The sequence below is a fragment of the Triticum urartu genome, chromosome 2A, assembly GCF_056163025.1.
Source record: "Triticum urartu cultivar PI428250 chromosome 2A, HENAU_Tu73, whole genome shotgun sequence".
Classification (NCBI taxonomy): Eukaryota; Viridiplantae; Streptophyta; class Magnoliopsida; order Poales; family Poaceae; genus Triticum; species Triticum urartu.
Genome location: NC_141874.1, coordinates 201,818,536 through 201,833,611, shown reverse-complemented (window position 1 = coordinate 201,833,611; position 15,076 = coordinate 201,818,536). Strand labels below are relative to the sequence as shown.

At 43.9% G+C, this 15,076-nt stretch overlaps 1 protein-coding gene across 1 annotated transcript; it reads left to right on the top strand.

Annotated features, from left to right (window-relative positions):
* Window positions 1–2,485: 2,485 nt before the first annotated feature.
* On the top strand, window positions 2,486–5,907 carry LOC147984542 (uncharacterized). The gene is made up of 9 exons (XM_087541149.1): window positions 2,486–2,651; window positions 3,206–3,221; window positions 3,415–3,563; window positions 3,918–3,998; window positions 4,562–4,925; window positions 5,010–5,538; window positions 5,629–5,646; window positions 5,762–5,768; window positions 5,828–5,907. The coding sequence occupies exons 1-9, from the start codon at window positions 2,486–2,488 to the stop codon at window positions 5,905–5,907; spliced, it is 1,410 nt and encodes a 469-aa protein (XP_087397275.1).
* Window positions 5,908–15,076: the final 9,169 nt, after the last annotated feature.

Sequence of the window (15,076 nt, the reverse complement as noted above, 5' to 3'; positions counted from 1 at the left end):
GGATCTGCACGCCCTACGCCCTCCCTAGCCTGTTACCAACGGAGGCAGGATATTACTGGATGTGTCAGATGCTTGTTAAAGTGTGAGATGCAACCCATCTGTTTTCTTTTTTTCTTAACCCAAGGAAACATCGGGGCCATTTTTCTTCTTCTTAAAATTCTCGTATAGATTTTGATAATGGTGTACGGTTCCTTTCATTAGAAAAAGAAGAAACGATACTGTAAACAAGGATTACGCGTATTTATTTTTCAGTGGAAAAGGGAGGAGGAAGAATAAGTCGTTTTTGATTAATGGACCAATTTTCAATGGAGATGACTTATGCTTTATATTCTTTTTCTATCTTGTTCCTTTTGCAAACGATTTTGAAGGGTGATAATAATTGTAGCGTTTAAGTACTTTTTTTTGTCACGGTGGGATTTGCCAACGCAAGGCTCTAAATTGTACTATTGTACCTTTCAAGTCTGCAAACGCAGATTGAGTGATGACCGATGAATAATATCTGGACATAGACTGGATTGCTTGACAGTTTGTTTCTTGTCCCTATGTGTGCCAAAGTAAATTCTAATATGTTTTATTTAACCAAATAAAATAAGCTTGTGTACCAGGACAATTCTACTCCTGGCTGGCATGTAGTAGTAACGTTACTTGCACCCATAGACCTATTGTAAGAAAACATTTCTTTTTCTGGGGACTATAATCCGGGCTTACATAGGATGCTAGCACTTTCATCATGTTCAAAGCATCTCTCATCACAAACATAAATTAGTTTAAGGTTTATCCCAAGTCAAATCTCTCAACTTTGACTGTCAATAGTTTTGCAGTACATGGTTTAATTTCTACCCAGTTCATCGATCATGAAAAGTAGTTTCATAATATGTATTTTGTCTACTTGTAATTGTATATATATGTCATAAACTGCTTATATTTGTGACCAGAGGAAGGTCAGTGTAGTGAATAACTTTGTTTTGACTTCTTGATCTCCATTTGGCATGTAGATTACATTCACGGTGCAACAAGTGAGATCTGGTGAACATTCATGTGGCACTTGCAAAGCTCCATTGGGACGAACTTCCTTACCAACCAGATGAGTATTCGGTGAGTAAGAGCATCTACAACCACACACACCAATTTGAGCCCCCCAAATGTCGGCGGATGTGTCCGGGTGCCAGTCATACCGAGCATTTGGGCTGGGTTTGCCGGGTCCGGTTGGGTGCCATTTTCCTGTTCTGGCAGTGACCGGGCAGGCCGCCCGGACGTTTAGGGTGGTACGGGGGCTCCATTTGTAGATGCTCTAATGACAGCCGGCTAAAATATAATATGAAAACTTTGTCAAAACTATATTTGCACGGCTCTTGAATTTTTGTCAAGTTGATGTCATTATTTGCATTTTTTTCCAAAAAAAACTAGCACTTATATATACGATTTGTTTAGAGTTTTTAACTTGAACCAATTTTTCTTGGATATGCTGAAGGCAATGGGGAGCTAGTGCGCGCCGAGAACACTTGATGAAATCCTCTTAAGTAGTACTCCCTCCGTAAACTAATATAAGAGTGTTTAGATCACTAAAATAGTGTTCTAAACGCTCTTATATTAGTTTACGGAGGGAGTACCACATTGTTTAATAGAAATTAGTAGGGGTCTTTATTTGGCAACTGCTTAAGACTTAATTCTTGTCATTTGGTCCTCCATTTTTTTCTTAGTTCCGTTCATGTGCTCCTATGCGTTACTAGTTCATACTTGGCTTTGCTACTTTGTGATGAAGTATATTTACAAATTTCACTTGAGCAATGATGCAGATTTCATATCTTTGATACTATCTTCAAGGGGGAAGTGCACGTGGAAGTTGAACAAAGGTGTTCTTACAGTTACTCTTTTGCTTTGCTTGAATTCGATGGAGTCATGCAACTTTTACATGCTTATGATTGAAATGTCATTTATTCCATCATGATTGTGGAATTTTAGTCTATAAGAAGTTGCAATGATGCGTCGGTCCTTACTACTCAGAAGATGATACGTAAACACCGTCAATTGGTTAGTGATAATGGGATTTCAAAACTAAACAGGGGATGAATTCAGATAATATGTGATTGATATTATGTGATTTATACTTATTAGATTCTTGTGCGACAAAGTCATTTGAATAATAAGCTTAACTTCATGCCGACTATGTTCATGTTGTAATTTTCGGACTTAGCCATTTTTATGACTCACTCCTTGGTTTGGCCCACGATAACATTCCATGGGCTACCTGTAGCCAAGAAAACCAAACCCAACAACAACGATTGGGGCCGGCCCAATTCCAACCCAACGGCCTGATTTAGTCCAGTAAAGCCGAGCGCACCACCATATCGAGCCTCTTGCTCCCCAAAACCCTGGTCAGATTTTCTAAGGCGACGACGGGGTGAGGGTTTCTGGCCAAAGTTGGGAACGCGGCGGCAGCAGAGAGCTTCCTTCCAGATTGGGAGGAGGCCGCATGAGAGGGGCCATGAAGCCATCCAGAGCTTGGATGGGTGGTGTGAGAAGAAGGGCGCATCTCGCCTGGTTAGGGAGCCAGCAGGGGAGGCTCCACAGGGAGCAGGCTGATGGTGGTTCCATCCCCCCAGAGCCCAACCTTACCCAAGGTCCAGCTCGAAACTTGGCTCTTCTTCGAGGTAATTTGTCTCAAGCCACACAAAACCATGTTTTATGTTGGTGAAAATCACCAGATCTTGCACAGATGTTCCCCAAAGAAAGCCTTTTTTGCATGATTCAGTATCTTGCACCAATGCATTCCAAGGAATCCTTTCTTTTTGGCATGGTTGATTAGGTATCTGGCACCATATATCCCAAGAGAAGGGTTTTGACATAGCTGATTTAGTTATTTGCCAGCGTTCTGTATAAATGGCAACACTTTGTGGTTGGTTACAGTTCAGTTCATTTGAAAAAACAAAGAAAACGTCATGTTAAGGCCTTGTCCTAAGTTTACCTTCTGTAGAGCTGGTCTAGAAAAGGTTTAGATTGGCTTTGCAAAATTCGTAGGTTGCTGGCTTTGCAAAATTCGTGGGTGCTGTGTGTCAAATACTTAGAAGTTAAATTAGCAAACTATGGGGTTCGATCAGTACAAGTCTCATGTGTATATTAGATCAGATTATGCCGCGTCGCTTCTTTTTAAGGCATCTAAATGCCTGCTATCTGGTGCAACTTCTAATTTCATGACTTGTTACAGGTTTATCTTCAGCACCAGTCGCACAAAATGCTATTGACACATTGGCGTTGGCAAGTCCTGCAACAAGTTGTGGTATACCAACGGTTGTGTCAACTGAAGGTAAAGTGACAAACTAATATGCTTCTATGATCTATGGTCTGAAGTACTTATCTTTCATACTTGGGTGATCCCAACTATCCAACTAGTAGGCATCTTGACAAATGCATCTTGACAAATGCAGGTAAATCACCAAGCAGTTTACCGGTGCTGAGAAGTCCATCCTTGGGCACCACATTTGTTGCACCAGTCTGGCCCACTGTGGTCCGTAGCTTACCAAGTCGGTGTAAAAGCACTGCACCCACTTTGCTGAAGAATGCTGGTATATTAACGAAACGCTCCTGTTTTGTACATTTTTGTAATCATCAATGGTAGAATGTTAGCCCTCCCGTTTTCTGCATAGTACAAAGCTCAGTCTGCCCAACTGATACATTCTATCATTAGCTGTACTAGTTATAGTTAGTCATCAATGGTAGAATGTTAGTCTATCTGTGCCCTTTTTAAGTTGGTCAACTTTTTGCAGGTGGCAATCCTGTTGCCACCACATACATTTGGTACCCTGGCAGGCTCTTCTTTTTTGGATCTGTTGCAATTGTTCTCATTAAATATAACATTGATTTTTCTTAATGCAGACATGGCTATCCACTGCCCCTTTTAATTGCTTTGCTTGTTGCAGGTTCCTCTGCTACACTAGGGTCACAGATGAAACACCACCGATTTTGTACCTTGGCTGGAGACCAGTCAGTCACAAATTCAGGTAACTTGCCATCCCTTTTGTTAAATACACCTGCTTTCTGGTACGTGTTTATTCTGTTGATTCACAATTTTTGACTGTCAATTGTCAGCTGTATTCTCTGCATATAGCGATGCCAACCTGTTGTATGTGTGAGCATTTTGATTCTTTTACTGTATGTATGCATTTTAAGTTCCCATGACACGGTATTATGTGCCCCCTCTCATTTCATTTACTTGAACACACAATTGTTGTTTTGTATGGATGTGTTCTCTGTTTATTCTTTTTGGTTATCATCTGCATATTAAGATTATGGTAAGAAGTTTCTCATCGGTTGTCGCATTCATAGTCTTCTTTCACATTGTTTTTCTAGCCCTTATGCTAATGTTCTGCAAATTTCGAACAAGCTATGATCGCTTGCCATATATGTACAAGTTTTATTTTGAGAAAACTTCCTAAGAATTATGTTTTCATCTCTGTTCATTCGTTTCATTTCTACACTTGTTACACACATTGAAATTAATTAAGCTTAAGTTTTCTCAGTGTAATGCTACATTTGGCTACCTAACTTGTGCAATGTGATGCAGGTGAACGATATATTGGCGAGGACAGCCATTTTCAGCATGGTAATAGTACAGCTTTGAGGGAGAGAGTATTAGCCGATACCAGTCAAACAGCTACTAAAGCGCTCAGTTTTAAGGCCAGATACAAGAACTTTATCAGACCATTATTGGTTAACCGATGTTTGATTGCCCCGTGTGGAATAAACGATCCGTGGATGATATTTCTGCAACGTCAAACCTTCAGCATCCTTGGTCACAATCCTTGCTATTTGAGTAGCTTTGACATCACATCCTATGAAGATACTTGTAAGGATGGCGAATTTGAGATTTTTCTGGACCTTCTTGTTAGCAGGAAGGGTTACATTATTGAAGATTGGGACTCTTCCTTTTCCACTATTGAACCATTAATGTATGACCACGGACTGAAGCAGCCATATGACGGGACCAACGAACCATTCTACAAAGGGGAATGTGATGCTTCGTACGATAATAAGACGGGAATTGCAAGCTTGTCTTACATCATTTGGAAGGACGATAAGATCATTTACTCAGAAGTTTTCTCAGACCTCAAGTGCTCTTCATCAAATGAAGCTGAAATTCATGCTGCGTTAGCGCTTCTTTACAAGGCTGAAGAACTCAAGATCAGCAAACTCCATCTATGGACTGATTCCAGAACAACGGCTAGTGTCTTAACTGGCGAGTTGTCAATCCCTTGGGGCCATGCCCACCGTGACCTTTTTCTGACCTTAAGGGGCATGAGGAAGCGGTTCAGTCGGTTGGTGGCCACCTGGAGGCCCAGGGAGATGCTGTTTTTCACAGACGAGCTTGCAGAGATTGCGAAGTCCCCTGGCTGTGATTTACGTGCTTCCCATACTACTACTCTGGAGAAATGGTCCGGCCACCTACGGGGCCTCCCTGTCCACCGCATTGAATGGACAAAACAAACGGCCATAGCAGTTGGAAAATTCAGTATGTTCTCTTCTCTTGATTTATGCTTCATTGTTAGTGTTCTTCATACGAGACATGAACTATTTGCTTGCTGTGTTCTGGAAAGGTTTACAACTTGTTAACCTATTTGTGGTTTTTCATAGGAAGTTACAGTTTTCATGGTAGGGTCCCCTGATAGGTCTAGTACTTGTTTAAGTAACATATTTCTAGCCTGGACCTTGTAGTTGTAGGTCTACAATTGATTTTTTTAAGCGACATATTTCTGTGCTGTATTAGTTCAGAGGTAAATTTGTATGGATAGTTCAAATATTTTCCTGGAACTAAGTTATATTTATGCTGCAGAGAACAAGATATTGGATGAAGAATTGTATGGCATGAGCGGTCCTGATGTCTATTTTGTTGAAGTTGAAGAGTGCCGTTAGTTGGACTGCCTGGTGGTGCTTAAACAGACACTGCATGCAAGTAAACTGAAAGTGTCCCTCAACAATTATATGGAGAAGTCTGAATGTTTACAGAGGGAGTACTATAAATTACATCAAGACATCCTAATACTGTGCAATGTGAATCAGCTTGTGATTTATGCTCTCTATTATTCCATTTCTCCACCTATTGCCATGCCCTTTGGCCCTTTTTTGTTTTTGAGGGGTCATTATGGTTCCTTCCTCCTTTCCTTGTACCAAAGCCTTCCCCACGAGCCCAGAGCTTGAGCGGATGGTTTCCGCTGCTCAAGAGGCTGCATGCAGATAGCGGAGAAGAAAATGTGTAATGATCGCGGCAACAGCAGAATGTCAGGCCAGGGCATTGGGAAGGCGATTTGAGTGATGTCTCGTTAGTCCATGAAAACGAATTGAATAAACTAGAAAATCGTCAACAAAATCTGAAGTGATCCTTCTCTGATCCGTAAGAAGTTGTGTGTGTGTGTGTGTGCGCGCGCGTGTGTGTGAAGGGTTTTCTCAGCAAAAGTAAGCATCTCTCGCCTACCTCTTCTTGTAACAGCATTTCATCAAACACTATCCCCCACCCCCACCGGCCTCTGCACATCAGCCGAGAACGTACGTGCACAACGGCACCACACAGGAGAGCCTGTGAGCTCATCGATTCCTTCCTGGAAGCTAACTCACGCTGATAGCAAACGGATCGAGCCGTCAGGATGCGTGACAGAGAGATTGATCACCAATGCCAAGGAAGTCCACGCTGTGGTGAGGCAGACGACCCCGAGCTCAATTTAGAGGGAATCCCGTTGAGACGGCGGAATCGCCAGACCTGCGGTCACACGCACGAGCCCCGTGCCGCCGACGTTTGCCGCTCACCTCCGGTCCTCCGGGAGAATCTCTCGCGTGTGGGGTGCAGCTTCTGCCGAAAGATGGCCGAGTTATCGTGCAGTTTTCCACGGAGGAGTTCGCCTACGTGGGTGGGCGAGAGCACCTTCTTGGATTATGGGATGAGCTTAGGCCAATAATCCCCAGCTAATCTTTAAAGCCCATTAATATGTGTACGACAAGTGATGGGAAGTAATGGTTCCATACTGCTACAGTAAGTATAATGAGATCTCTTTATAAGGGATGCTCTACCACTTGCTATTGGGAGTTTGGGAATAGGAGTTGTACACGTGCGCGCCTCCTCCTCCGTCGCCTCCTCGCCACGACGCGTGCGTGCGCCACGGGTTGCGGGAATGAGCTGAGCCGAAGCTTCCTCTCACTATGTTGTTCCCGGTGATCCCATCCCGACAACCGCGTGCACGGTTGGTGGCTGTATATATGCTGTTCATAGATATTTCGATTCGTGCGTGCTCACATGCTTAGGATTCGATATGAGATGCATACCGTATTTGCCATGCTTATCATTTACTCGTGGATTAGATTAATTAAAAATATGCTAATATTTTCAACAACCCAAAAACCTTATTATAGGCACTTTTTGGCTCATGGCTTCGCCGCTACACTAAAACCGAAAAAGTTTACCGGGACGCATTTTAAGCGTTGACAAACGAGAACTACCTTGTGGCTCACAACAATGAACATGTTCTGGGTTGGTGGTGTGTCTCCCACGGTAAGGGTCTGTCAATATCATTCTAAGCAACAATGATGCGGCATCTGAGTATGGTAATCTGTTTACTGTACTTTCAGTTTGTCAGTCCACCGATTAGTGGGTTGACACGGGACAAGGTGTGCAAAACCGAACCAGAAACCAAAAACGGAACCAAAAAAGTAAACCAAACCAAAATTTCGGGTTTTTCAGGTATTGGTTTCAGTTCTCAAATCTGGAAACCGTTGAACATTCTTTTTTTCAGTTTTAAACCGAAAACCGTTCAGTTTAACCGAATTAACTGAACTACCTTCGTTGTGCAAAGATACAAGTTCAGACGCGTCTAGCGAGCGGCAGGGTGCTCGCTAGTGCTACCGAGCGGCCAAGCCAAAAAGGCAAGCCCATGTCCCCCCCGCGGTACAGAAAGGGAAAGGCAGCCAATCGCGGCGATCGAGTGGCCAGTTCCCGATAGGCCCAAACAGAATCACCCCACGGTCCCCCATGTGGCCAGCTGTACAAACTAACCCCTCCCACGCCCGCTCGCCCCCACGCCCCCACGCTGCCTTCTTCTTCTCCACGAAAGAAGGGGATCCAAGGCCCTTCTTCCTCCTCCTACACAGCCGCCATGGCAGCCCCAGGGTAGAAGAAGAAGCTGCTTCAAAGATCTAAGGGAAGGTGGTCAGAGCCATACTAGGCAGCAACATCAAGTAAATCCCTCTGCCCCCTCTTCACTCCCCCCTTCTTCTACTGCATATGTCAACCCCCTTGTCCATGGATCTAGCACAAATCCATGGAGAAGCTGCTTAAAAAAAGAAGTGGATCTGGCACATCACCCCATTGTCCACATCACATCCCCCTCCATGAGTATCATATCTGCAAACTGAAAACAAGTACCATAAATTACTGTGCAACTATCCATAGATGCCTACTGTTTTCTAACATGCATGCCACCCAAATTCCCCCCGGATGTGTTCAACAAGCACACACAGGGATCAGTTGCTATTCTAACCAACTAGAATATGTTTTCTGGCCAACTAAAAACATGATTCTAGCCAACTAAAACATGTTTTCTAGCTAGCTAAAAAATGATTCTAGCCAACTCAACATGCATTGTAACCAAAAATAAACATGCATAATACCAACTTGTAGTTATTGTTTGCAAATGAACACATTGACTGTCCAAAAAATATGTGCAACAAAAAATGCATAAATGTGCAACTGAACATGCATCCCAGCTAACTGAACCTGTATTCTGGCCAACTCAGCATGCATGGTAGCCAATCTAAAAACATGCATTGTTCCCCACATGTACTGGATGTTTGTGCATGAACACTTTATAAAACCTAAAGTATATGTGCAATAAATAATGGATGACAATGAATATTTGGTTGGGATATGAAGCATAGGGGATGAGTTGCATATATCAAGCATCATAGCCAAAAACTGAAACATGTATACTAGCCAAACTCAACATGCATTGTAGCCAAAACTAAACATGCATTCTACCGACTTGAACTTATTGTTTGCAAATGAACACATTAAAAAACTGTAGTATCTGTGCAACCAAAAATTAATAAATGTGCAACTAAAACATGCATCTGGCCAGCTGAAAAACATGTATCCTGGCCAAACTGAACATGCATCCTAACCAGCTGAAAACAGGGGCGAAATTGGGCCTAGGGCAACTGGGGCTATAGCCCCAGGCGTGGCCCAACTAGTACCATTATATCCAGTAGAACATTTTCAGATTTTCACATTTAAAGAGGCCGAGCCCCAGGAGTGAATACCTAGCCCAAGGCCTCAGCGGCAACCCAACTAACTCGCTCAGCAGGAAGCTACGCCCACGTTTGGTCATTGGTCGGTTGCGATTTCAAAGGTATTGATCGCCAAACGTTTCGGTCAACCAGAAAAATTCCATTCACCATGTGTCTGTCGATCAAAAGATTCTCGTTGTCTCGGTGCCTCGTTTCATCCGCCGCCCCAGCCCGTCGAAGGCTCGACAGACGGGACAATCCAGACCTGTGCTTGGCCTCGTCGCCTCATTGCAGCAAACCCCATCTCCAATTCCGGCGGCCACATGTTCTGCTTTGTCTCCACAACGGGCTAGAGGTATTTCAAGTTTGTTGTATCATCTATTTTTTGCTAGTGGTATTTCAAGTTTGTTGTCTCCACGGACAAGTTTGATCTGGCCTTCTAAATCTGATGTTCAATTGTACTATTGCTTTAGTCAAATTTATTTTAGTTATTTGTTAACAGAAAAAACAGAAAAAGATAGAAATCCAAGATAAAGAGGACACACACATGGACGCACACACGATTAAATTTCTTTTGAAGCAACTTCCGGCCATCCTACATCCAACAACACTAGAATCAGCGGGAGCTGGAGCAAGTAATGAAAATAAGTAAATGTGTGGAGCTTAATTCAGATGACATTAATTCTAACCCCGGTCTCCGAAAACCGAATGAGGAAACGAAGGGGCTATTACCTTTTGCACTTCATGATAATGGTATATTAAGTTTCCCCCTTTTTCTGGCAAAATTCATATGAACAATTGACTTGGTCTATGTCCATTGTGTTGATTTTAAATACATGATTTTGTGTTTGCAACTTCAGGTCCTTCTAATATCGCTAGTAAAGAAACGATGGCCTCAAATTAAGCAACTCTTGGTTCATTTGGTACCAATGTTTGCAATTATGCACTTTGTTATACTATTTGTTTTATTAAATTTTCTCTCATGGTAATAATGAATTCATATTTCATCTTCAATGTGAAATTTTGGCATACTTCTTACAGACTCTAGTATGCTTGGTATTTGACGTTATTTTTAGTCACATAGTTTTAACCCTAGGCTCTGACAGATGATGACTCCGCCTCTGGCTGAAAAACATGTATCTGGCCAACTAAACATGCACCCCTGGCCAACTGAACATGCATCCTGGCCAACTGGAACATGTATTCTAGCCAAAACTACAAGATCTGTAGTACGACAGCAAAAACATTAGAAAACTTTTGTGAAAACCACACAATGATCCATAGCTACTTCTCCAGCAAACTGTGCAAAGAGAAAAATAAAACAGGGTAATGAAACCACAAACCATAGTAAAAATAGTCACGCATATATTCTTGTACCACACCTATTGCAAAGCTATATTGTAAAATATGTTAAATATAGTATTGATCCTATCGATAATACATAGAAAGGGCCTTTTATCTCTATCAAGATGATTCTAATTCGTTAGATATTATTTATTTTAGTATCTGGAACACGAAATAGATAGAGTGGATAAAAAATGGAACCATGATTCATACTCACTATTAAGACCTCGCAACCAGACTTAAAAATTCAAGTAGTTCTTAAATAAAAATAAAAAAGAATTTTTCTTCCTTCCAATTTTGTTTGCCCAAAAGACAAATTTTCTCTCTCGATTTTGTCGAGTCATTACACTGATTCAATAAATGATTATCAAGCGGTTCTTATTAGAAGAACCCTTGCCTTTTGTTTAGCTTGAGACTAAATCATCGTGGCTCTAGTGTGAATCTAAGGTTTTAATTGAACTGATTCATAGGAGTAAAAACAGAATCGTCTATGAAACATATATCTATAATCTGTCATCCAAATCTTCTTTCTTCTTTCACCTGGATTTTCATCTCAAATGTAGCATCAAATTATGTGCAGAAAAATCTAAATCAGCTCCTTGCCAACAGAAAAACTGCACATCATTACAACACACAGATAAAAGAAGTCAGAAAAACACTGAAGTAAAAAAGCCATGTTCTTTATCTGTGCCAACTATTTACTGCAAACTGTGCAACTAGCATAACCACTCCGTGCAAGCAAAAAAATGCATACATGTTATAAAAAAAGATTCTACTATAAACATGTAGTTTTTGCAACTAATATTGTCATACTGGTGTGCAACTGCTTATGATTGTGCTAAAAACAGGAAAGTTTTTAGGTTGTTTGAAACACTCATTGATGATTAAAACTGATGACATCACTTCCACCTTTTTTATGTGCAGGGGGTATGTGCCAACAACAAAAAAGAAGAAGAAATGATTGATCTCAATGAGTTGCCTCCTGATCTCAATGAGCCTCCTCATGATATGGATCAGCAGCAACCCAGCGTACCACCAGGAGCTAATGTTGATTATGGGACAGAAAATGTGCACTCTGTTGGCTACACGCAGCCAAGCCATGGGCCTAACCCTATGGGCCATGACAATGTGGCAGGGCAGTCATCAACTTGTGGTGCCCCTATAGTTGTGTCTTTGCAGTCAGAGAGCCATACTCTTGATGACACGGGCACCGCGGTAGATGTTGTTGGTCCAACCAGGACTGAGCTAGGAGCTGGGGCTGTTGACGGTGCTGTGCAAGGAGAAGGAGAGGATGAGGCTGGGTCTCAGCCCATGGAACCCTATGTTGGCATGAGGTTTGATAGCCTTCAAGTTGCTAAGGATCATTACAACAGCTACGCCCTACGGATGGGTTTCTATGTCAAGATGAACACCTCTAGGCAGACACCTCACATCAATGTGTTGGTAAAACAACAGTTTTGTTGCAACAAGTACAAGAAGCCCAAAGCTGATGATGGAGGAGCAGAGGCTGCTCCTGTTCTGGACCCTATACCAGATCCAAAAGCTGTTGACAGTGACGAGGAAATGGAAGATGAACCACCAATCTTTGCTGAAGAGGAGGCTGGTCCTAGTAAGAAAAAGAAGAAAAGGAAACGCGAGACAATAAAACAGACTCAATGCCAGTCAAAAATGTTGGTCAAGCTGCTAGATGGGCGATGGGAGGTGATACACTTTGTTCGTGACCACAATCATCCGCTGGTGAACAATCCTTCATTGTCCAAATACTTGAGATCCCACCAAGGCATTTCTCTGGATGAAAAGGAGTTTTTGCGCATCTTGTATAACTGCAACTTGACTAGAGGTGTGTGTCGGTGTCAATACCGGCGGATCTCGGGTAGGGGGTCCCGAACTGTGCGTCTAAGGTTGATGGTTGCAGGAGACAGCTTCAATATAGCTCCGGGGACGCCAGCTGTGTCGGTGTTCGGCACACAGGTGTCCTCCTCTGATGACTTCCAAGTAATGTATTCATCCGTTGATTCAATGTCGCTCTCCTCGACTTCTGTGCATTTAATAACTTCGTCTTCCACATGTCGAGCAAATGTGGAAGGTCAGGGCATTTTTGCAAATAACACCCCGTCTAGGCTAGGAAGAGTGCCTATTTAAGGAGGTTGGATCTTAGATCCATTCGGCATCACGAAGAGAAAATCCCCAGAGACTGCCTGGAGAAACCACTCCAACATGGCTAGCATTCCCAGCTCCTCCTCCCGTTCTGGCCCAGAGAAGGGCGAGTGGGTGAAGTGCTCTGTGTCCCACATAACCACGAGGGGTTAATATTTGAAGTGGGCGGAGCCGAAGTATGGCGCATCGCTGATACCGGATACTTGTCCGGCACACCAAGGAAGGTATCTGAAGAATGGCCTTCTGAATGGTTCTACATTGAGGACGTCGCGCTTCCCGACCCAGTTCGAAAGGGTCTCCCTGAATTTGCCAGCGTTCCATTGAAGAAACGCCACAGCTGGCGTCCCCGGAGTCCTGAAGAGGATGACAGTGCGGAAGTTTGTCAGCTCATGAGCAAGATAAAGATGCTCTCTCAGTCCGGATTAACAATGGTTGAGGTAATGGCGACGTCCATAGCGCGAGGGGTTCAGCCGCTTCAATATAGAGGGCTCCCAATGTGGCACTACAACGGGGAGGATGACGCCTCCCGCTGTAGTCGGAAAGGTTCGTACACCCCCGCTGCCCTAGCCAAGATACTGGCCGAGCTGTTGAAAGGGGAGGAAAAGGAATTTCTTCATATCAACCACAGAGATGGGTATTCTATGTACAATCCTCCCAGTTGGGTAAGCCTCAATCCTTCTGCTTTACTCATTCCACCTCCCGGATCACCTTTGATAAATTTTTAATCCGCTTATAACAGCATTGGCGAAAGATCACCGATGGACTTTATAGTCCCACCCCACAGCCGGAAAACCACAACCGGGAGCTTGATCCTGGGTATGAAGAAGATACAGATATATCCGTGGTGCTTGCGGAGGGGGTGTTTTACCAGGCGAGCTATGATGGCATAGAGGTGGCCATCACCGCCGACTATCCTGGCCTTCTTCCTGTCTCGCAAGTGAGTAATCGGGAGACATCCTTCCCAAAAGAGCTTTCTTATTCCGCCTCACCCGCTGTACTGTCTCGTGCTCCAAAGGGGAGGCGCTCGGCGACTCCGAAGAGAGCGGCACCGGGCAAGCCTTCGAAGAGGAAGGCGGGTGAAGACATAGTTGGGCCTTCCTCGAAGAGGTACGGGTTTGTAAATATGTTTTTTAGCAGCCGCATCCAACTGTGACCTGTATGTTTGTTCTGTACCAGGAAAAAGGTTCGTCGGACTATGTCTGGGGGCCCGGCTCTTCGTACTCCCAACAACCGGGATTTAAATCCTGCCGGAGAAACGGAAGTCGATATGGGGCCAACGCCGGACTTTCCTTCGGCCGAGGATTCGGAAGATATGTCCGTTACCAACTCGGAAGTAGAGAGCGCCATGAATCATCGGCGCTGCAGGGTTGTTTTACGAGACCCCAAGTTCACGGAAGAGACATTTAATGCTTTCAGCTCGGCTGACGCATACATCCGAGCTACGCAAAATGTACTTAGCAGAGCCACAAAGCAGCATTTGACAGATGTGCAGGTAAGTTCGAATAGGGTAACCATATGCTAGTAGCCCCCGAGACTGAAAGCAGCTGGTACAACTTATTTAAGGATCGTTGTATCACCAGGTTCTTACAGAGAAGAGCGACCTTCTAGCCCAAGAGCTGGAGCAGTGCCGGACACAGCTAAATGCTGCTACCACCAAACTGAAAAAGTCCAAGGAGGCATCCTCTGGTAATACTCCCCTGCATCGAGGAAATATGATTATGTGTCAGTAATGCTAACAGCGTTGCATATATCATGACGTGATTGGCAGAGGGACTCAAGGAGGCACTGGAAGTCGTGCGAGAGAATGAACAAGAAGCCAAAAGGCTGCATGTTGCCGGCGAACGTGTGCTGAAACAGGTCATTGAGGAGAAAAACCAACTCCAGGATTCCAAAACTCAGCTGGGCGAAGAGCTGAAGGATGTGCGGGCCCAACTAGCCGACTCCGTAAAGGAAAATAGGAGGCTGCGGGGCGGCATATTCAGTACGTGTCCGCACTATTTTTAAAGTAGTTCGGAGATAAATGGAACTGATATAGTTATGATTGCAGGTATATTGACGGGCCGTCCTGAAGAGGAGGTGTCTGGATCATCAAATGATCTACTGCAAGGGCTGTCGCAAGTGCACGAACATGCTCGGCTGGCGATGCGGACTGTTGCCAAGGCCCTATGGCCATCCGCCTCCCCTCCAGGAAGTATGGAGGAGCTTGTAGAGCTGTTCAAAGGAGCGCGGTGGCGTATCCGACTGTGGAAGATATCGGCCTGCCGAGAGGGTGCACGAGAGGCCTGGGCCATGGTGAAGACGCGGTATACCA